General features: G+C 54.5%; 3 protein-coding genes across 3 annotated transcripts; all 3 read right to left on the bottom strand.

Moving 5' to 3' along the window:
• Positions 1-371: 371 nt before the first annotated feature.
• On the bottom strand, positions 372-5,532 carry CLAFUR5_07635 (SAC3 family protein 1; the record flags this gene model as incomplete). The annotated part of the gene is made up of 3 exons (XM_047906783.1): positions 372-4,925; positions 4,979-5,158; positions 5,221-5,532. 3 exons carry the CDS (start codon positions 5,530-5,532, stop codon positions 372-374), a joined length of 5,046 nt encoding a protein of 1,681 aa, XP_047763219.1.
• Positions 5,533-6,172: 640 nt separating this feature from the next.
• CLAFUR5_07634 (uncharacterized protein) lies at positions 6,173-8,387 on the bottom strand (the record flags this gene model as incomplete). Its single annotated transcript, XM_047906782.1, has 4 exons — positions 6,173-7,218; positions 7,274-7,534; positions 7,589-8,258; positions 8,313-8,387. The coding sequence occupies 4 exons, from the start codon at positions 8,385-8,387 to the stop codon at positions 6,173-6,175; spliced, it is 2,052 nt and encodes a 683-aa protein (XP_047763218.1).
• Positions 8,388-10,809: 2,422 nt separating this feature from the next.
• On the bottom strand, positions 10,810-16,009 carry CLAFUR5_07633 (Metal resistance protein; the record flags this gene model as incomplete). Its single annotated transcript, XM_047906781.1, has 8 exons — positions 10,810-10,988; positions 11,046-12,206; positions 12,268-12,305; positions 12,365-12,394; positions 12,489-12,556; positions 12,622-12,657; positions 12,764-12,924; positions 13,051-16,009. The coding sequence occupies 8 exons, from the start codon at positions 16,007-16,009 to the stop codon at positions 10,810-10,812; spliced, it is 4,632 nt and encodes a 1,543-aa protein (XP_047763224.1).
• Between the last annotated feature and the right edge of the window lie 382 nt (positions 16,010-16,391).

The raw sequence follows: 16,391 nt of genomic DNA, 5'->3' as shown, positions 1-16,391 counted from the left end.
CTTGTGACTGGCAGTATCTCGTCACCGTAATCACTCGCGAAGTGGACCAGTGCTTCGCCGTGAAGCGCCTGCAATTTCTTCGGACATGCGATCTGTTCTGGAACGTGGAATAAGATTGTGATCGAGATCATCAAGATCCTTTCTGAGCTTTCATCATCGTGCGCTACTAGCAGTCCCTCTATTCTACAATCCCAGCGATCTATGTGTCAGCCTAGCTGACGTGCTAAACTCCTTAGCAACCGACGCTATCTCGCGGAAGCTGCTCCCTGTGTGGAGAGTCTCAGATCTTCCTTGTTCTCCGAGATGTCGGCAGCGCCATCCGTCGTTCCATATCACTTTACACAAGCTGTCAATTCAGGCACTACGCCAACTCAGTCGCTAAGCTCAATCGCTTCTTCTTGCGTGTTCCCCACAAACTGCAAAGCCGGATCTTTGGCCGGTGCGGATTGCATGACACGTTGGTTGTACGCGTTGTTCAATGGTGCGAAGCCGCGAGGCTCATCGTCGTCCTCGTCATCGTCACCATCGCTGAAGTCCCAGTGTCCGTCCTGGTCACTGTTCCAGTCTGCAGGACGCTCTGCTCCGCTGTCGCCGTCCTCGTCTTCGATGTCACCGTCTTCATCCTCGATGTCGCCAGCATCTGATGCCTCGTCGTCGATGTAGCCATTAGGTGCTTCGTCATCTGAGTACTCGTCGATCGGCGTGCCATCGCCTTCATATTCGCCTTCTTGTTCATCCGAGTATTGGTAGCTGTCAGGCTGAGGAGCTGTCTCTTGCTGGTCGTCATCCTCACCTTCCTCTTCGTAGTGCTCCTCGTACTCCTTATTTCCGTCCGCTACACCGTCAGCCAGAGCTGCGAACGGATTGTTCGTGTAATTGTACGCCCCTTGCACCAATGCCTGGCTTGCAGCCTCCTGGTCGAAAGACACAGTTTTGCTACGTCCGGCAAAGGCACCATCGATGTCATTCTCTGTAGTCTGATCCAGGAATGCATTTTGGCCATGGCCGCTCTGATGCTCCTCCTCGCCTGGCTGATGAGGCTCTTCTTCGTCATCCGATAGTAACGAGATGGCTTCTGAAGCGGCCTGCGATGGCATGTAGGAGTTTGGCGGTGGAGGTGACTGGCTCTTTTGGGTAGTCTGAGCAAAAGGATTCTGAGCGGCTTGAGAGGGCGGGCCGAAGGAACGTGCCAAAGTGCCATTGAGTTGTGATGGCGGCAAAGTGTTATCCTGCGGAAAGTCATCGAAGGATGTCGCATTGGTCGCTCCAAATGTCTGCAAGAACGGGTTCTGACCGTTAGTCGATGGTGCGAACGAAGACGACTGCGAGAAGGGATTACGTGTCGTTGGATCAGGCACCGTGGGCTGGACTGCAGGCGCCTGTGATGGAGCACCAAACCCGAACGAGGGAGTTGTGGTCGATGGAAGTGCAGCACCATAGCCCGGCGGTGGCTTGGAAGGCCGAGCAGGCTTTGGTGGCGAGTTGAAAAGTATGGAAGCGGTGTTCCTCGCGCTCGCTGCACCAGCAATGTTCGTGGACACGCCGGGAGCTCTTGATCCTTGGGGCGATCCGACTCTGCTGTTGTCCCTTGACGCGCGCGTCTGTCGCGCACGCTCTTCGGCCAGGTGATATTCTTCGCGTGGTACGAAGCGACTCTCGCGTAGTCGGTACGCGGGCACATCGCGCTCGCGGCTTTGGGAGTTGCCTCTCGATGCTCGAAGGCGAGCCTCTGCGCGCGCTCTCGCAAGTGAAGGTGACTCGTTGGACGACTGCGACTCATTCAAGCTTCGACGTAGCTCTTCCCTGGCCATTGCCTCCTGAATGACCTTCTCACCATCGTGTAAAGACTCCCTGAGTGCTTTTAGACGAGCGAAAAGGATATCATCTTCCTCGTCAGTCTTCGCTCGCACAGATCTTGCGGATACGACACTGGGTGCGTCTGGACTCGATGCGACGGCTGTGGACGCGCTTGGCCGCGCCGGAGGTGGCATTGAAGCAGCATCCAACGATTCTGAGCGTTCTCGCTTAGTGCCTCGAGAAGCGGCCAAGTCTACACCACGATTGCGACCCTGCAGACCTAAAGCCTTCATGCGGAAGTAAGTAGACTTGGTCGTGTTGGCGCGTTGCTGAACGTCACGACTCGAGAAGCCGAGGAATGACGAGCGCTTCAGTATATCGTCGTTCGTGTCATTCGATAGTGTAGGCTTGGTGACTTTGCCTTGATCGTCCACATGGCTCATACTCTTCTGTCGCTTGTGCATTGGTGAGCTGGTTGAAGCAGCCAAATCGGAGCCGTATGCTGAAGCCGACCTCTTGCTACCCGCCTGCGTCTGGCCATCGAGGTGTGATTGGCGGCCACGTGCAGTAGACTGCCGCAGCAGGTCCGAGTTCCCTCGACTGACCCCATTCGCCTGTGCTTGCGAAGCGGCTGCGCTCGCTTTCAGGCTTGAGACACTGTTCTCCATTGTTGCGATACCCGATCCGTTGCTCGCAGTTGATTCACGAAGCCTTCGGCGGGTACGCTCTCTCATTGCCGTTGCCTTCGCGCGCAACCGTCCTTTCCGTACGCTGTCCCGCAATTGAAGTAGGACACGGATAGCGCGTGACCTATACAGCTCGGCGGCCTCGATTTCGCGTTCGACTTTCTTCTGCGCTTTTGCGACGATTTGGCTGACCTGAAAGTCGACAAACTGCTTCCAGACACCCCAAGCGGGATCAAAGGTCACAATGTCGGCAACCTCGGTGAGAAGTTCATCCGTAGTCTTTTCGGGCGGAGGTGGAGATTGTGCGCGCGCAGTGTCACTTTCCGTGTGTTGGGTCGCACGTGTTGTGCTGTCCTCGGTGGCAGTGAATGAGTTCGAAAGTGGACTCGGTCTCTTGGGCTTGTTGTGAATATCCGAGGACCGCCGTTTGGTGGGTGATTGCGCGCCAGGTGGTATTGACTGGCTTGTCGTTGGTTGTGATGAAGTTGCTGTTGGCGCAGCTGCTGTTTGTGGTGGTTGTGATACTGGCGCCGATTTAGAGTTCGTTTCAGATCGCGCAAACAGGCTTGGCGCTGCAGGACCCTCGCTAGTCTGCTTGGTTGGCGACGGCAGCTTCGAGGCCTCTTTAGATCGTGAAAAGTCTTGCTTTTTAGGGCTAAGACTTGTCGGCGAGCCTTCTTCCTCGAACGGGCCCTTCTTGATCGGACTGGGCGTCTGAGGTTTCGCCGCCTGCGGTGCGCTGGACGCAGATACCCCTGTGGTTGATGGTGCACCGAAGCCAGAAGCGGCACCGAAAGACGACTTTGGTGCAGCTTGACTGTTGTCGGCGGAAAGACCAAAAGTGGTCGACGGAGTGAAAACATTTGCCTGGGCCGCAGTAGTATTGGTCTTGAAAACTCCCGCAAATGGATTTTCCTTTGCTGCCGGCTTGCCAAACAAGTCGCTAGCAGCCCCGAACGCAGGCTTCGTGGCAGAAGCGGGGTCGACCTCATTTTTGGCGGCCTCAGTCGACTTGAATGGGTTAATTGCAGTGGGAGGTTTGCCGAGGGCAGAAGTCCCAGAAGGCTGGCCAAAACCTGAAGACCCAAAGGGATTGGTGGCACCATTGACTCTATTTGGTTGACCAAAAGGCGTTGAGCCAAACGGCGTGCCAGGAAGACCGAAGGGATTGCTAGGAGTAGGCGCCGCAGCACTGCCTGGGGTTTGCTGGTTCTGCTCCTGCCGGCTCTTTGACGTCCCGACGAATAGACTGTCATTGTCTTCTTCTTCAGTCTCTTCATCTTCAGTCTCGACTTCCTCCTCTTGTGCATCTTCAACTTCCTCCATCTCATCCTCCTGTTCCTCCTCGACTACCAAGCCTCTGTCTGTTGCTTGTCGCACAGATAGTCCATCGATAATGGCCGGCAATGTCCTGCCGTGTCTCTTTCTCTCGACCAGGAATGATTTCTGCTGTGTTGGCCCAACTTTCGGTTCTGGCAGGGCGGCACCGCCAACATAGCTTATGTCGAGATACATGGTTCCATCTTCAGCAGATTGAAACTCCAACCCCCATCTAGCAACGAAGCTGTAGAGATCGTCTGGATCATCATACTGGAGTACGTCCGCAACAGCCTCCAGACTGAGCTCAGAATTATTCATTATGCTTCCATCCGGGTTCCTCCGAGCAGGCCGTGTACACCGGATGATGCTCTTCAGCGCGATTTCTCGGATGAGGTTGAAAAATATCTCTGAGACGCAGGCTGTCAGGTAGGACACCCTGCGAGACTGCACCAGCCTCCAGAACCTTTGCCAATCCTGCTGGGCGGTAACAGGCTTCGCTTTCGGTGCCATAGGACCTTGTTTATAGGTCGTTTCGCAGGCAGCGGCATAGATTTCCAGCGCCGTCTGCACGCGCTTATCCTTCGTGAGTTGCCTTGGCCATGCTTGCACGCTGTCTTCCAGATCAGGAACCGGGTTTGTGATTGCGAAAATAACACAGTAGGCGCGGAACTCGGGCTCGTTGACGTTCTCCAGTCGTCCACGGGTGTCGTCGTAATACTGCATCAACGAGAGAAGGGTCCGGTCGAGTTGCTCGCGTTCTTGCTGGGCATCGTACTTGTCGTAGGGTTTCTCCGCCAGTGCTAGCTGATGCAACGACACAATATGGAAGCGTGCAATGCGCTCGTAGCATTCGACTGCGATCCGGATGTCGTCAAGCTTGGTCAGCTGCTGAATCGAGAAGTCGTTCCGAATCGCTCGTGTCCGATCCCACACGAAATGGTGGACCTTGCCCAGGAAGGACGCGTTCCCAATGATGTCGTTGAAAAGGTAGTCGCAAGTTCTCTTCAGAGAAGTCGGTGGGCGTAGATCTGAGGGTAGTTGCGCTTCCGCTCCAGCTTCAGACCTCTTGAACGTCTTGACGAAGCGACTCTCGTCTGGCTCGCCATTGGGGTCGCCGTTGACCTGAGCGTATATCAGAACATGACCCTCCACTCGCAGGGTAGTTTCCAACTGACCTTCTCTTCAGGGAAGACCTCATTCCTGTTTACTCTCAACACCATTTCATACTCCGAGCACATGCCTTGACATGTTCCCACGAGAGTGATTGCATCTGCCAGAGCAACAGCCTTGTCCGGATCCGTCATAAGTCCTTGGGCGACAGCATCCTTCTTTTCCTGTTCGCGACGCACTTTGAGCTGTACAATACGGAGTCATCGTCTGCACCCCGTTAGTAGTATGGTAGGGGGGAATATCTCACCTTCTCTTGCCGCTCTGCCCAGCTCCCTGTTGTCGGCGCTCCTCCTAGCCCGGACCTAGCTCTTCCCATTGCTGGCTTCGGTGTGAATGGAGACGCCTGGTCCCGTCCTCGACCTCGTCCTCGACCTCGTGCTGCTGGTGCGCCATTGCCGCGGAATGTGCTGTTGGGCATGCCTCGATTCGTGTTGAAGCCTCCTCGACCAGACGTACTGGGTGCGCCAAATGTGCCCCGTGGTGATGATCGCGATGCGCCGGTATTAAAGGTCGTGCCGCGACCGCGTCCGCGTGTTCCTCCGTCTCTCGAGGTCGACATGGTCGCCGATGAGAGACAGACTCGAAGCGACCGTCATGTGTTGCTGATATTATCGGTGAAGTCCGGATCGGGAGTGTGCGCGCATTGTCGAGGTGTAAAGCCTTTGTCGTGATGCACGCGTGTTTCTTTGTCCGCACGTCGAGATCTAAGGTTGCGGCTTAAGCGAGGGCGCTCGGGCCCCGCAATTATACAGAAATTAGAGTTTGGCGTGTCACAAACATCACGCGGCAAGAACGAACAGCTGCTCTTGACCTGCCTCAACGACGACCTCGACTCTTGACACGTGAACATCGTCATGGGTAAGGCGAGATTGGTGATTGTTATTATACCATGATACACTCTAGCCTACGCCTAACCTGACAACACCATTACGAATACCACCGCCTACCGAAGGCACCCAACTTTTAACAATCATTGACACTCATGCTCTCATCGCTCGTAACTCATGCCGAAACGGAAGCATATAGCCGGGATCGGGGAACTATACTGTACAATGCTTCAACCAAATGCAATCACCAGCCAAACTAGGCAAAGGCAAAATGATCGCTTCGCTCGCTTCGAACGCTTATCAAAACCGGACTAAAGAAGGGCAGGACTCTCAGCACGATGACCGAATTGCTCTCGGACAATATCGTGGACCTCACTGTGACGCTGGCCAGCCGTTGGATTGGGTGAAAGGTAGACCGTGATAACGCGTCGGGATGATATGGCGCTGGGCCAAACCTTGCTGCGGCTGCTGATGATGGTGGTATTGTGGGTGGCTTGGAGCTGGCTCTTGATGGATCTGCTGCGGCGCTGCCGTCGTTGGTGGATGGAAAGCAGGAACGCTAGTCTCGAATGCTGGCATAAAGAACTGATTCGGCGCCATGCTTGTGGTGTAGGGTGCCTCCTGGGAAAGATGGCTGTCGAACGGGACATAGCTGTTCAATGGCACGGGGGCCATGCTTTGGGGTGAGTATATCGGTGTGTTGGGCGGGGCTTGGAACTGCGGCTCGGGAATCTGGTTGATCTGCTGGACTTGGATCATTCCTGGTGCTGGAAATTGCGGGAAGACGAAGTCCTGCCGACCTGGGAAGTTCGTGGATGCAGGCTGTGAGTGGTGGTGATAAGCTTCCGTACCTGCCAAATGGTTGCCCTGGCTTGGCATGAAAGAGCTGGCGGCTGGAGGCTGGGCAGTCCACTGCATGGGGTCCTGCTCGTACTTCGCCCATTGTTGCTGGTACTGTGGTGATTGTGGCTGGAACTGCCGGTTATGCTCAACACTGGGCTCGCGCTTGAGATCCACGACCTCGCAATGGCCAATGAAGGGGTTGCTTCGCCTTGATCGACCTTCTGCCTTGCTGGTGCAGAAGTTGTCCGCCATCACGGAGTCGTACCCGTGATCGGCTTGCGTGAAGTCGAAGAATCGCTCGACAGATTGTTCTCGGGTCTGAATATGCTCTGGTGCTTCCAGCTCCGGCTGTTCGAACTCCACTTTCTGTGTCTGCACCTGGCTCGGCACCAAGATGGACGCATTCGAAGGCGTGACTTGTCGCACACGTTTTGTACGCATGCAACCAACAGATGCAGACGACTGTCTGGACGCTCTATCGCCGCAGAAGTTGGCCGACACAGAGCGAGCTCGTTTCACGGGGGCCAGTCTCTTCTCCTCTTCGTTGTCTTCGTACGTGTACTCCTGTGTCCCGTCTGGAAGATGGTCAGTATTGAAAGATTGGGAACACTAGACACAGAAGGTACTCACCAACCCCGCCGTCGAGGAAGTCTTGCTCAAATTGAGCAACATCATACATCTGCTCCATCAAGTACTTCCTCTTCTCTGTGCGAACTTTGTCCTCCTTCGGCAGCTCATCGAAGATCTCGGCCCCAGCAGAATCCTTCAGGAAGGCAGTCCATCCTTGGTACTCGTGAATAGGATTCGGCTCTGTCTTGTCTTCATTCCAGATCCTGAGCTGTTCTGGGTCAGGTCGCAGACGAAGAAGATGGAGACACAAGTCCATGCGCTCTGTTGAAGTATCAGCACTCTGCACTAAACTACACCAGTGGCCTCGGGACTTACCAGTCCTCTTGATGTGGTCAGGTTCGATGAAACGACAGGCCTCTGTATCTGGCCACCATCCTGGTACTTTCGGCGGCTGCTCGCGGACCCGTCCATCACTCCCGGTCTTTTTGTTCTGGTATGGAAAGTTGGCTTGCTTCTTGGGGCAGATGCTCTTGATCCATGCCTTAGCGATCTTCTTATCAGCAAGTTGCTGCATGCCCTTCAATCGACTGTGCAGGAAGTCCTTGACGGCTTGCTCATCCTGGATCTGGAAGGACTTGTGCTGCTTGCGTGGTGGGATAGGAGGCTCGTCATCGGATTCCGAAGTCAACGCCGCAGTTGGCTGCGGGTATGGGTATGCTGACTTGCGTGTGGTATTGCCACGCACGATAGAGCGATCACGACATCTGGTGGCTCGGCTAGCCCGTTTGCCCCTCGCTCTGGTAATCGGTTGGCTGAACAATTCGTCGTCGGTGGAGTCCTCATCTTGATCCATAGCTGAGGTCTGGTCGTGTCTTGACGACCCAGTGCCCTGGCTTCTGGTGGACAGTGCCGAGGACTGAACCTGAACATTGGTGACATTCCCCTCACTGTCGGTATTGACAAGAAAGGATTGGCCATTAATCTTCTTGCGGGCGAGAGCTTGCATAACAGTCAACTCCCACGAGCGTCGAATCGACTCCATCCGCTGGCATGATCGTCAGTGACTGTCCAGCTTCGTGCCGACAATGGATGATGGTACCTTTTGTTTGTCTACACTTTGTACACGGTCTCTCTTCATCTGGCTTTTCATGTTGCGCTGAGGTATATGGACCATTGCTGAGCTGACTTGGTAACAGACTTGTTCGATCTAATAATCGAGACACAAGCCGCGTCGAGTCTGGGTTCCACGGAATGACTATGACTCCATGTGCTTTGAGACGCGACACACTGTCCTCGAGGTCAGCTTAAAGTTTACCCGACTGGAATGTGGCACTCTCACGAATTCCAGTGACTCGGGTACGTTTGGGCGAGATCTGGGTCGTCGATACAGAAGCTCTGACGGCGTAGGGGTGGGCGAATGAGTTGTTGATTGGATATGATCAGGAGAATAGGTGGGCGTCAAGACGATTGGTCAATGCAGTGGTGGATGGTTGGACACAACTGTAACGACTGTAACGTGAGGTCGAGGCGCGTGAGAACCGAAGAAGTGGTAGGTTTGGTGGTATTGAAACGGTGAGAAGAATCGCTCTCTCCTTCGAGGGTCGAAGGCAATATGTAGAGCGGATCGGAGCAACCTGGCAAACGGGCGTCACGAATCTTTGACATCTGTCAAGCAGTGGAGACATTCCCATCCCTGCCATCTGAGAGGCAACCCACGATTTGGAGCGATGAGCCTTCCTCTAATCATAATCAAATCTAGCAGTTTGAGGAATAGAGCCCACGACCGCCGAGACAGAGCCAGGCACCACATTTTTCAACCCTGGATACTGCTTTACTAGCCTTCTGCAGCAATGATGCTGGTTCATGCTGCCAGCTAGATCGATACACCCATATCAGGAGCGACTGACATCATGCACAACGAGAGACTTCGCTCCCGCTGTGAGCGCACAAAATGGAAAGGACATCACCAGGTCGCAGGGCCCCTCGTGCCTGGTCTGGCCTTGCCAACGCAACACTCGCCGTACTTCCGCATCCACGAACAACCTGGATCCAGGTCTTGCGCGCACTGTGCGCATAACTGTCTGCATAAGAGCCCAGCACGACGGCGAGCTAGACCAGGAGCAAAGTCGCAATCTGCACTGGTCCGTCCAGTGAGCGATTGGCATCGATCTGGGGTGGTGCGGTTCGGAATGTAGATGCATCTAGGCGAGATTTCAGAGGACATGGAGGGTCCTGGCAAATCTGCACGGGAAGGGCCGTGGAAAGGTGAGTTCCGGCATTGCAGCGCGATCAGCCGGACAGCGGATAGATGTTGTGTAGCCACACGGACGGGGACCACTACCACTCTACAGAACAACCAGATGATCACCGAACCGCGGTACTCTACGGAGATTTGCAGCTGTGCTTGGCCTGCTCTTTTCCTCCTCATGTGAGGAATACGGCCGCGTAGCACGGCTATGCAGCTAGACAGACAGAGTACACAGGTGCTCCGGGCCCGAATGGTAAGGTCTTTCCAGAATCCTTGCCGACGGACGGCGGTGTAACGGCGTCAACGTCCTTGCCGCAGCCCTGTCCGTATCTCTTGACTACTATCGCCGAGATGTAGTGCCTCTACTTGCCTACCCTGGACCAGTAGATGGGCGGCAGAGGAGCGGTCCGCATGGCCCATGTCTACGTGCAGGACGAGGCGCTCGATGTGCAGATGTTGAACAACCACGCACCGACTTCGTGGCCCTCAATGTGCGGGCACCTACATATCATCACAGATTACCATTTTCCTCAGCTCGCGCGCTCGGCGCGGACACTCACGTGAGCGTGGGAGGACTCGCTGCATGACCCCTCCACTTCTTGCTTCTGCATTATCAACGTTCTCGTAAGGTAATCAACCTGCTGCTGATAATGAGAAGATGCAGGTAGCGGGACCGAGAACACGAAGTGGTCATCAAGCCAAGCCAAGTGTCGTCAGGACCGACTGGGATATGCGGCTACCACAAACGGTTTAGCTGTCCTTCTTGCACATTAACCCACGAAGCGAAGCGCTGCTGTTCGCCGATCGAGCGACTGAGGGACCACATCGTGCAGCATAGCATCAGATCGCAAGGACCTGTGAGTATCGTCCCAGTCGATCCGGTCGCAATACCCGATCAGTGCCATCGTCAGCGGCAATCTCGCACTCTTCAGACATCAGCTCACGGGCCAACATCGTGAGACTCAGTTGAGCCGCAAGTGGAAGATGCAAGGAAGGGCCTTGTTTCGGGGAGGGCCCGCGCGAAAAGATCTGCCGCAAGGGTCTAGTAAGTTTCAGGACAAAACAACCACATCCACACGCCATCTTCGGTGTTGCATACTTCCGATCTCTCTCATGCGGCCATTCTGTCGTGCTGATTCGCTCGTCGGCCAGCTTGTGTATGTTGCACCGGCGGCATTCCTTCACGCACGTGACAGCCACACACGGGTGCTGCATGAGGCAAATATAAAGCCTGCGTCTAATCCTTCGGGGAAGAGGCGGCTTCATGCGAACGTCAGAGAACGTGGAATGTGGCGTGGGATCTTGATTTTGCATATGGAAGATCGCTTCATGAACTTTTATGCGTATTCTATCGTGCACTGCCTGGTGGCGTATCGAACTGGCTAAGAAGACCACTCTCCCTGACAAGCTCGTAGAACAGACCTCTGCTCGTAACGAGGTTTGATGGAGTGTCGAACTCCTGTACCGTACCATGGTCCAGCACCACTATTCGATCGCTGTCAAGGATGGTGTTGATGCGATGCGCAACTGCATATACTGTTAGCCGGCGTTGCTCTGGCGACCCTCCATGATGCATTGACTTACTCGTTATGATAGTGCGATCCTTGAACATGTTGCTACGAAGAGTCGTCTGCAGCATCGCGTCTGTCTCAACGTCGACGGCAGCAGTAGCTTCATCAAGCACAAGGATATTGCTAGGTGTCAGTAGAGCCCGGGCCAGTGACACTAGCTGTCTTTGGCCTTGAGACAGGTTAGAGCCTCCTTCGTGGATAGTGGCGTCGAGTCCTCCTGTCATCGAGGCGACGTGGTCGCGGAGACGGGCGTGGTCGAGAACACTCCACAGCTCTGTGTCATCGTGGATGTGGCCTGGATCCAGATTGTCTCTGACGGTACCTTCGAACAGGGCTGCGTCTTGAGGAATGATAGCCAACCGGCTCCTCAGATCCAGTAGGCCGATTGAGCTTGTGCTGACGCCGTCGATAGTGACGTCTCCCTCAGTCGGCTCTATGATCCGAAACAGTGCCAATGTCAGTGAAGACTTGCCGGCGCCGGTCCGACCAACCACGCCAATCTTTTCGTGGGATTTGATGCTAAGGCTGACGTTCTTCAGCACCGTATCAAGGCCTGATCGGTATCTCGTGCTGTAGTTGTTGAAAGACACCGCGCCCTTCGATGGCCAGCTGTTTGGTGGGCGGTTCTTGGAGATCACCTCAGGCGCCTCGCTAGGAAGCCTGGAATACTCTAAGACACGTTCTACAGATACGATGTTGGTTTCAACTTCGACAGTCTGCCTAACGATCCAGTTCAGCGACTGCGTGATTTGCAGTGCATAGCTCATTGCTAGACCGATCAAGCCAGCAGAAAGGCCGCTGCCGGTCGTTACCGATACGATCGCAAACCCAGCCGCTGCAAGAATGATGACCGAGCCGAGAAACTCCAGCCGAACTGCAAGCCATCTGTTGGCGCTAATGGAAGGGAAGTAGGCCCGGAGGTTGGCGTCTACGCGCCACTCGTTTTCGAGAGAGAAGCGCTTAGTCTGACGATAGGCTCGTATGGTACTGATTCCGCTAAGCGACTCCTGAAAGTGGGCGTAAATAGGGCTGCGACTGATACTGTCGAGGCGTTTCAGCTCACGCGACGTTCGGAGGTAGTATTTCTGGATCCAGAGGTACAGCGCGCCAAGCGGGACGATGAGTGCAATAAAGGCCGGGGTCGACGCAGAGATAACCACGAGTGTAAACATCGCTGTGGGACTGTCAGTTACGCGATCTCAAGAAACCCCCACGACCCCACGCTTTGAACATACCTCGAGCTGCGTTGACAAACAGCATGTTGAAGGTGCGCCTAGACCGGATGTCAGTGAACAGGGGTTTAGATACGGTGCTAGGTCCGGATGTACGTACGCGAGTACTTCATCGATACGGTAGATGTCACTAGTAAGGGTGTCAGCATGGATGATTACATAGGTGGGTCTGGTCGGCGGAGAAAGCGTGGACCTCGTCCATCAGTGCCCAGAGATTCACTCACCTTGAGAATCGATTCAATATCCTTCCGCTGGGCGTGGTTTCGAAGAAGCTCATAGGCGATCGGAAGATCTGCAGGAGCGTAAGCAGCCATCCAGTTTCGGCAGGAGCAATTGAGTCGCAACGTCTCTACGTACCGCATACGCCATTCTCTCGTGGAGTTTTCGTGAAGCCTGTCCTTGCATTAGCGTTTTTCGGGCCGCATCGCCAGAGCATCCACGCGCTTAGGAGCCGGGATGTCGTGCAGATGCAATTTGCGTTTCCCTGGATAGGACTGACCTCGATCGAGCAGAAAATCCACAGTATCAAAGTCTGCATCACAACCAGCGCGGCGCTTCCGATGCCGAATGCGAAATAGATCAGAATGTACTTCACAACGTCCGGGTTTCCGCCGGCGACATCGTTGATTTCTGACCATTCTTTGAGCCAGACGCTTCCCCCTAGTGCGCGCATGCGTTAGCAGATCCAAATCAAGATGGCATCTCATCGACCGAACATCTCCGATCCCCCAGTCTGGTGACAGCATGCGCGGTGCAGCTCGGTGTAGTCTCCGAAGAGGCACTTACCGATTTCTCCCGTTTTGGCGGCAATCAGGGTCAAAAGATATATGGAAACCGCCCAGATGTTGCTCGTCTTTGCGTACTCCTTGTAGACGTCCCATTTGACTTTGCCCTGCTCAGAGAACTCCTTACTCTGCTTCGACTTCATGTTGCCTTTGTTCTCCTCTTCGTCATTCGCCTTGCCGCGCGGCCCGCGGAACGAGACTGTTGAGGCGCGTCGAAGGGTGAGGTTGCTATCTTTTCGGGCCGGAGCACCGCCATTTGGTTTTATGGGTGCGAGCTGTGTCAGGCCATCTTCAGCTTCGTCCATCTCCTCGGGGTCTTCAGGATTTTCAGGAACGTAGACAGTGCTCTGTGACGAAGGGCTAGTGGCATCGCTCGTCTCCTCCATCTGATCTTCATTGGTTGAAGTCTTGATCAACTGCGCAATCTCTCCTTTCATAGCAATGAGCTGCTCGTATGTGCCTCTCTCAATGATCTTTCCTTCGCGTAGAAGCACAATGAAGTGTGCTTCCATCAAGACCGGAATAGAGTTGGTGGCCAGAATCCGTGTCTTGCCCGCGAGCAGACCTTTTGGACCAAGCACATTGTCGATGAGGTGCCTGCCGACATGTTGATCGACAGCACTGAGGACATCGTCCAACAAGTAGATGTCAGCTCTGGCATATACCGCACGCGCCAAGGTCAATCGAGCTTTCTGTCCACCAGAGAGTGAAATTCCTCGTTCGCCAACTTCGGTTTGATCGCCGTCGGGCAGACTGGTGAAGTCGTCCTTGAGTGCACAGGCGGTGATCGTACGTTCGTAGAACTGCGGATCCCAGCGATGACCAAACACAATGTTCTCGCGTACGCTGGCATTCATGACCCAAGAGCTTTGCGCAACATAGGCCACGCTACCACGCATGACGACCTCACCCTTGGTCTTGTACAAGTCACCAAGCATGGTCTGCATAAGACTTGATTTGCCAGCGCCTACTCGACCCACAATGCAAGAGAGTTCGCCCTTGTGTGCTGTGAAGCTGATGTCGTGCAAAACGTTGCGCGGCTCGTCTTTGTTCCAGGTGAAAGTGGCATCGCGAATGCGCACAGATTCTTCTCCATTTTCAACAGAGTCACCGCGTAGCACTGCGTCAGGCTGAAGCTCTGGAGCGACAAAGAAGCTTGTGAGACGATTGACAGCCACGGAAGCCTCGATGATGGCAGTTATGACCATAGGCAGTACAGCAAGCGGGAAGCCCAGCAGGTTGAACAGAGTGAGGGCTGGAAACACGATTTCGGTAGACAGTGGCTTGTCCGTTGTTGCTACGAACACAGCAAATGTCGAGCAGGAGACCAAGAAAGGGGTCGTGTTCCACGTGAAGTTGGCAACAGCTGTGACGCCACCAATTTTGCGTAGGGTGTGTAACTCCTGATCGTTTCGGATGACATTGAGCTTGTCCATGAATGCCATGGTCCACGCATACAGCTTGATGGACTTCATGTTGTTGAGTATCTCAGTCATGAGTCGTGTCCTGGCGTCCTTGTTCTTCATCTGGCGTTTCTGCAGAGTCTTGGAAATCTTCGCAATGGCGCCATTGATCGGAATCATGAGCAGCATGACACCAAGACCAGCAAACATGCTGGGTCCAACGAGCTGATACAGAGAGAGCAGGCACAGCGTGATCTGCAGTGGCGCCGACCAAAGTTGTTGGCCGTATTGTGCAAGATCCTGAAGGCGTTGAGTGTCCACGGCCATGTAGTTGACGATATCTCCAGTGCTCTTCGATGCACGACCCTCGTTACTTAGTCTCATAGACTTGGCATAGATGGTCGCGGTCAAAGCACTCTTGATCCTCATGCCAGTCTCAAAAGCACGCTGGAAGTATTGGTGCAAGCAGGCAGTCTGAGCGACAGAAGTCACGAACATGGCTAGTGCAATGGCGGCACCCTTGATGGGTGGCTCTGGCACATTGCCTGGCCTGTACGAATCCACGAAGGAGATCAGAAAGCGTAGAAGCTGTGGCTGTACAAAAGCCAGACAATCTGACATAGTCTTGATGACAGCACCTGATAGGTAAGGGCCTCCAAACGCGCTGAACATTGCGATCCACAGACTGGGCTTCTTCTTCTCCAACTGCTGCTCCCAAGCTTCCTCGAAGTCCCCGGCCGTAGCACGAGTAGTGTCGCGTTTGCGGAGGTTCCAGAGGTCATCCTGTGTGAGATACTCCTTGTAGCCGTACTTCATGATTGGTGTCATCCATGAGAAGGTAAGCTTCGAGAAGATGTCTGCGTATTCCAGCGGGCACTCGTCCTCGTCACCCAATGCCTCGTACGCTGAGACCTTCTTCTGCACCAGCCATTCCAGGATGAACTCTGCCACTGCCAACGCCATGTTCACGGTGAAGACCACGAAGTATGCCAGATGCAGCTTGTGGGTCTGCTGCGAGACCAGAGACCGCAGCTTCACCGCATGGGCGATCACATATAGCAGCCAGTACACCAACACAACAGCATGCGGATAGCGCAGCCGCCAATGCTCAGCATATTGTGCCCATCCCACAACTACCAGACTGATGAGCTGAATGACGGTTGTGCAGAACCTGAAGTCTTGAAACCAGATATTGCCACCAAGCAGATAGATTTGTAGTCCAGCCTGCGCCGCAGTCAAAGCCGCTATCATGCCCACCACCGCCAGCTTCGTGTAGAAATGCCAGTTCTGCGCCACGGGCAGCGGAGTGTTCTTCTTGTATAGCCACCACAGTGCGCCTGCTCCTGCCAGAATGCCCCATGCTCCCACCACGACGATCCACATGTCCAGGAAACACGGCGTGAAGTCATATCGTATGGGACTGAGCGGTCCCCATCCCTCGCTATTACCGCATAGCGGCTGCGCGACGTGCTTTGTCGCTGATAGATAGGTCGGGAATTTGCTGCCGGACTCGCTCAGGTGGTGGCCGAAGACGATCTGCTGGGTGCTCATTGACATGGAGCGGACAGGGTCGGCCGAGCTTCCTCTGTTCCGGGAGAGGGAACTGAAGGCAGCGGTGAAGTCGAGGCGGGTGGTAGAGTCGGCGTCGGTAGGGTTGGAGATGAGGTTGAGGTTGCGGAGAGGAAGAGAAACAAAGTGCTAAGTAAGACTACGTAGTGCTAGCCCGGGCGACATGCAGACGCGCCTTCATCATTACTTCCTTCACCTTCTCGCCTTGCTCCATAAGCTTTCACTTCTAGCGGAGTCTCGGCACGTATACACACCGTCACACCGTCATCGATTGGTCAGAGCTCAACATAGTGCATTTCCAAAGTTGTCGTTCAGACGTCACGGTTGACATCTGGAATCGCATCGACATCCTTTGTCCGATGTGACGCGA

This window comes from Fulvia fulva, chromosome 6, assembly GCF_020509005.1.
Source record: "Fulvia fulva chromosome 6, complete sequence".
Classification (NCBI taxonomy): domain Eukaryota; kingdom Fungi; phylum Ascomycota; class Dothideomycetes; order Mycosphaerellales; family Mycosphaerellaceae; genus Fulvia; species Fulvia fulva.
Note: the sequence above shows the minus strand (reverse complement) of the source record. Positions and strands in the feature narration are given on the sequence as shown.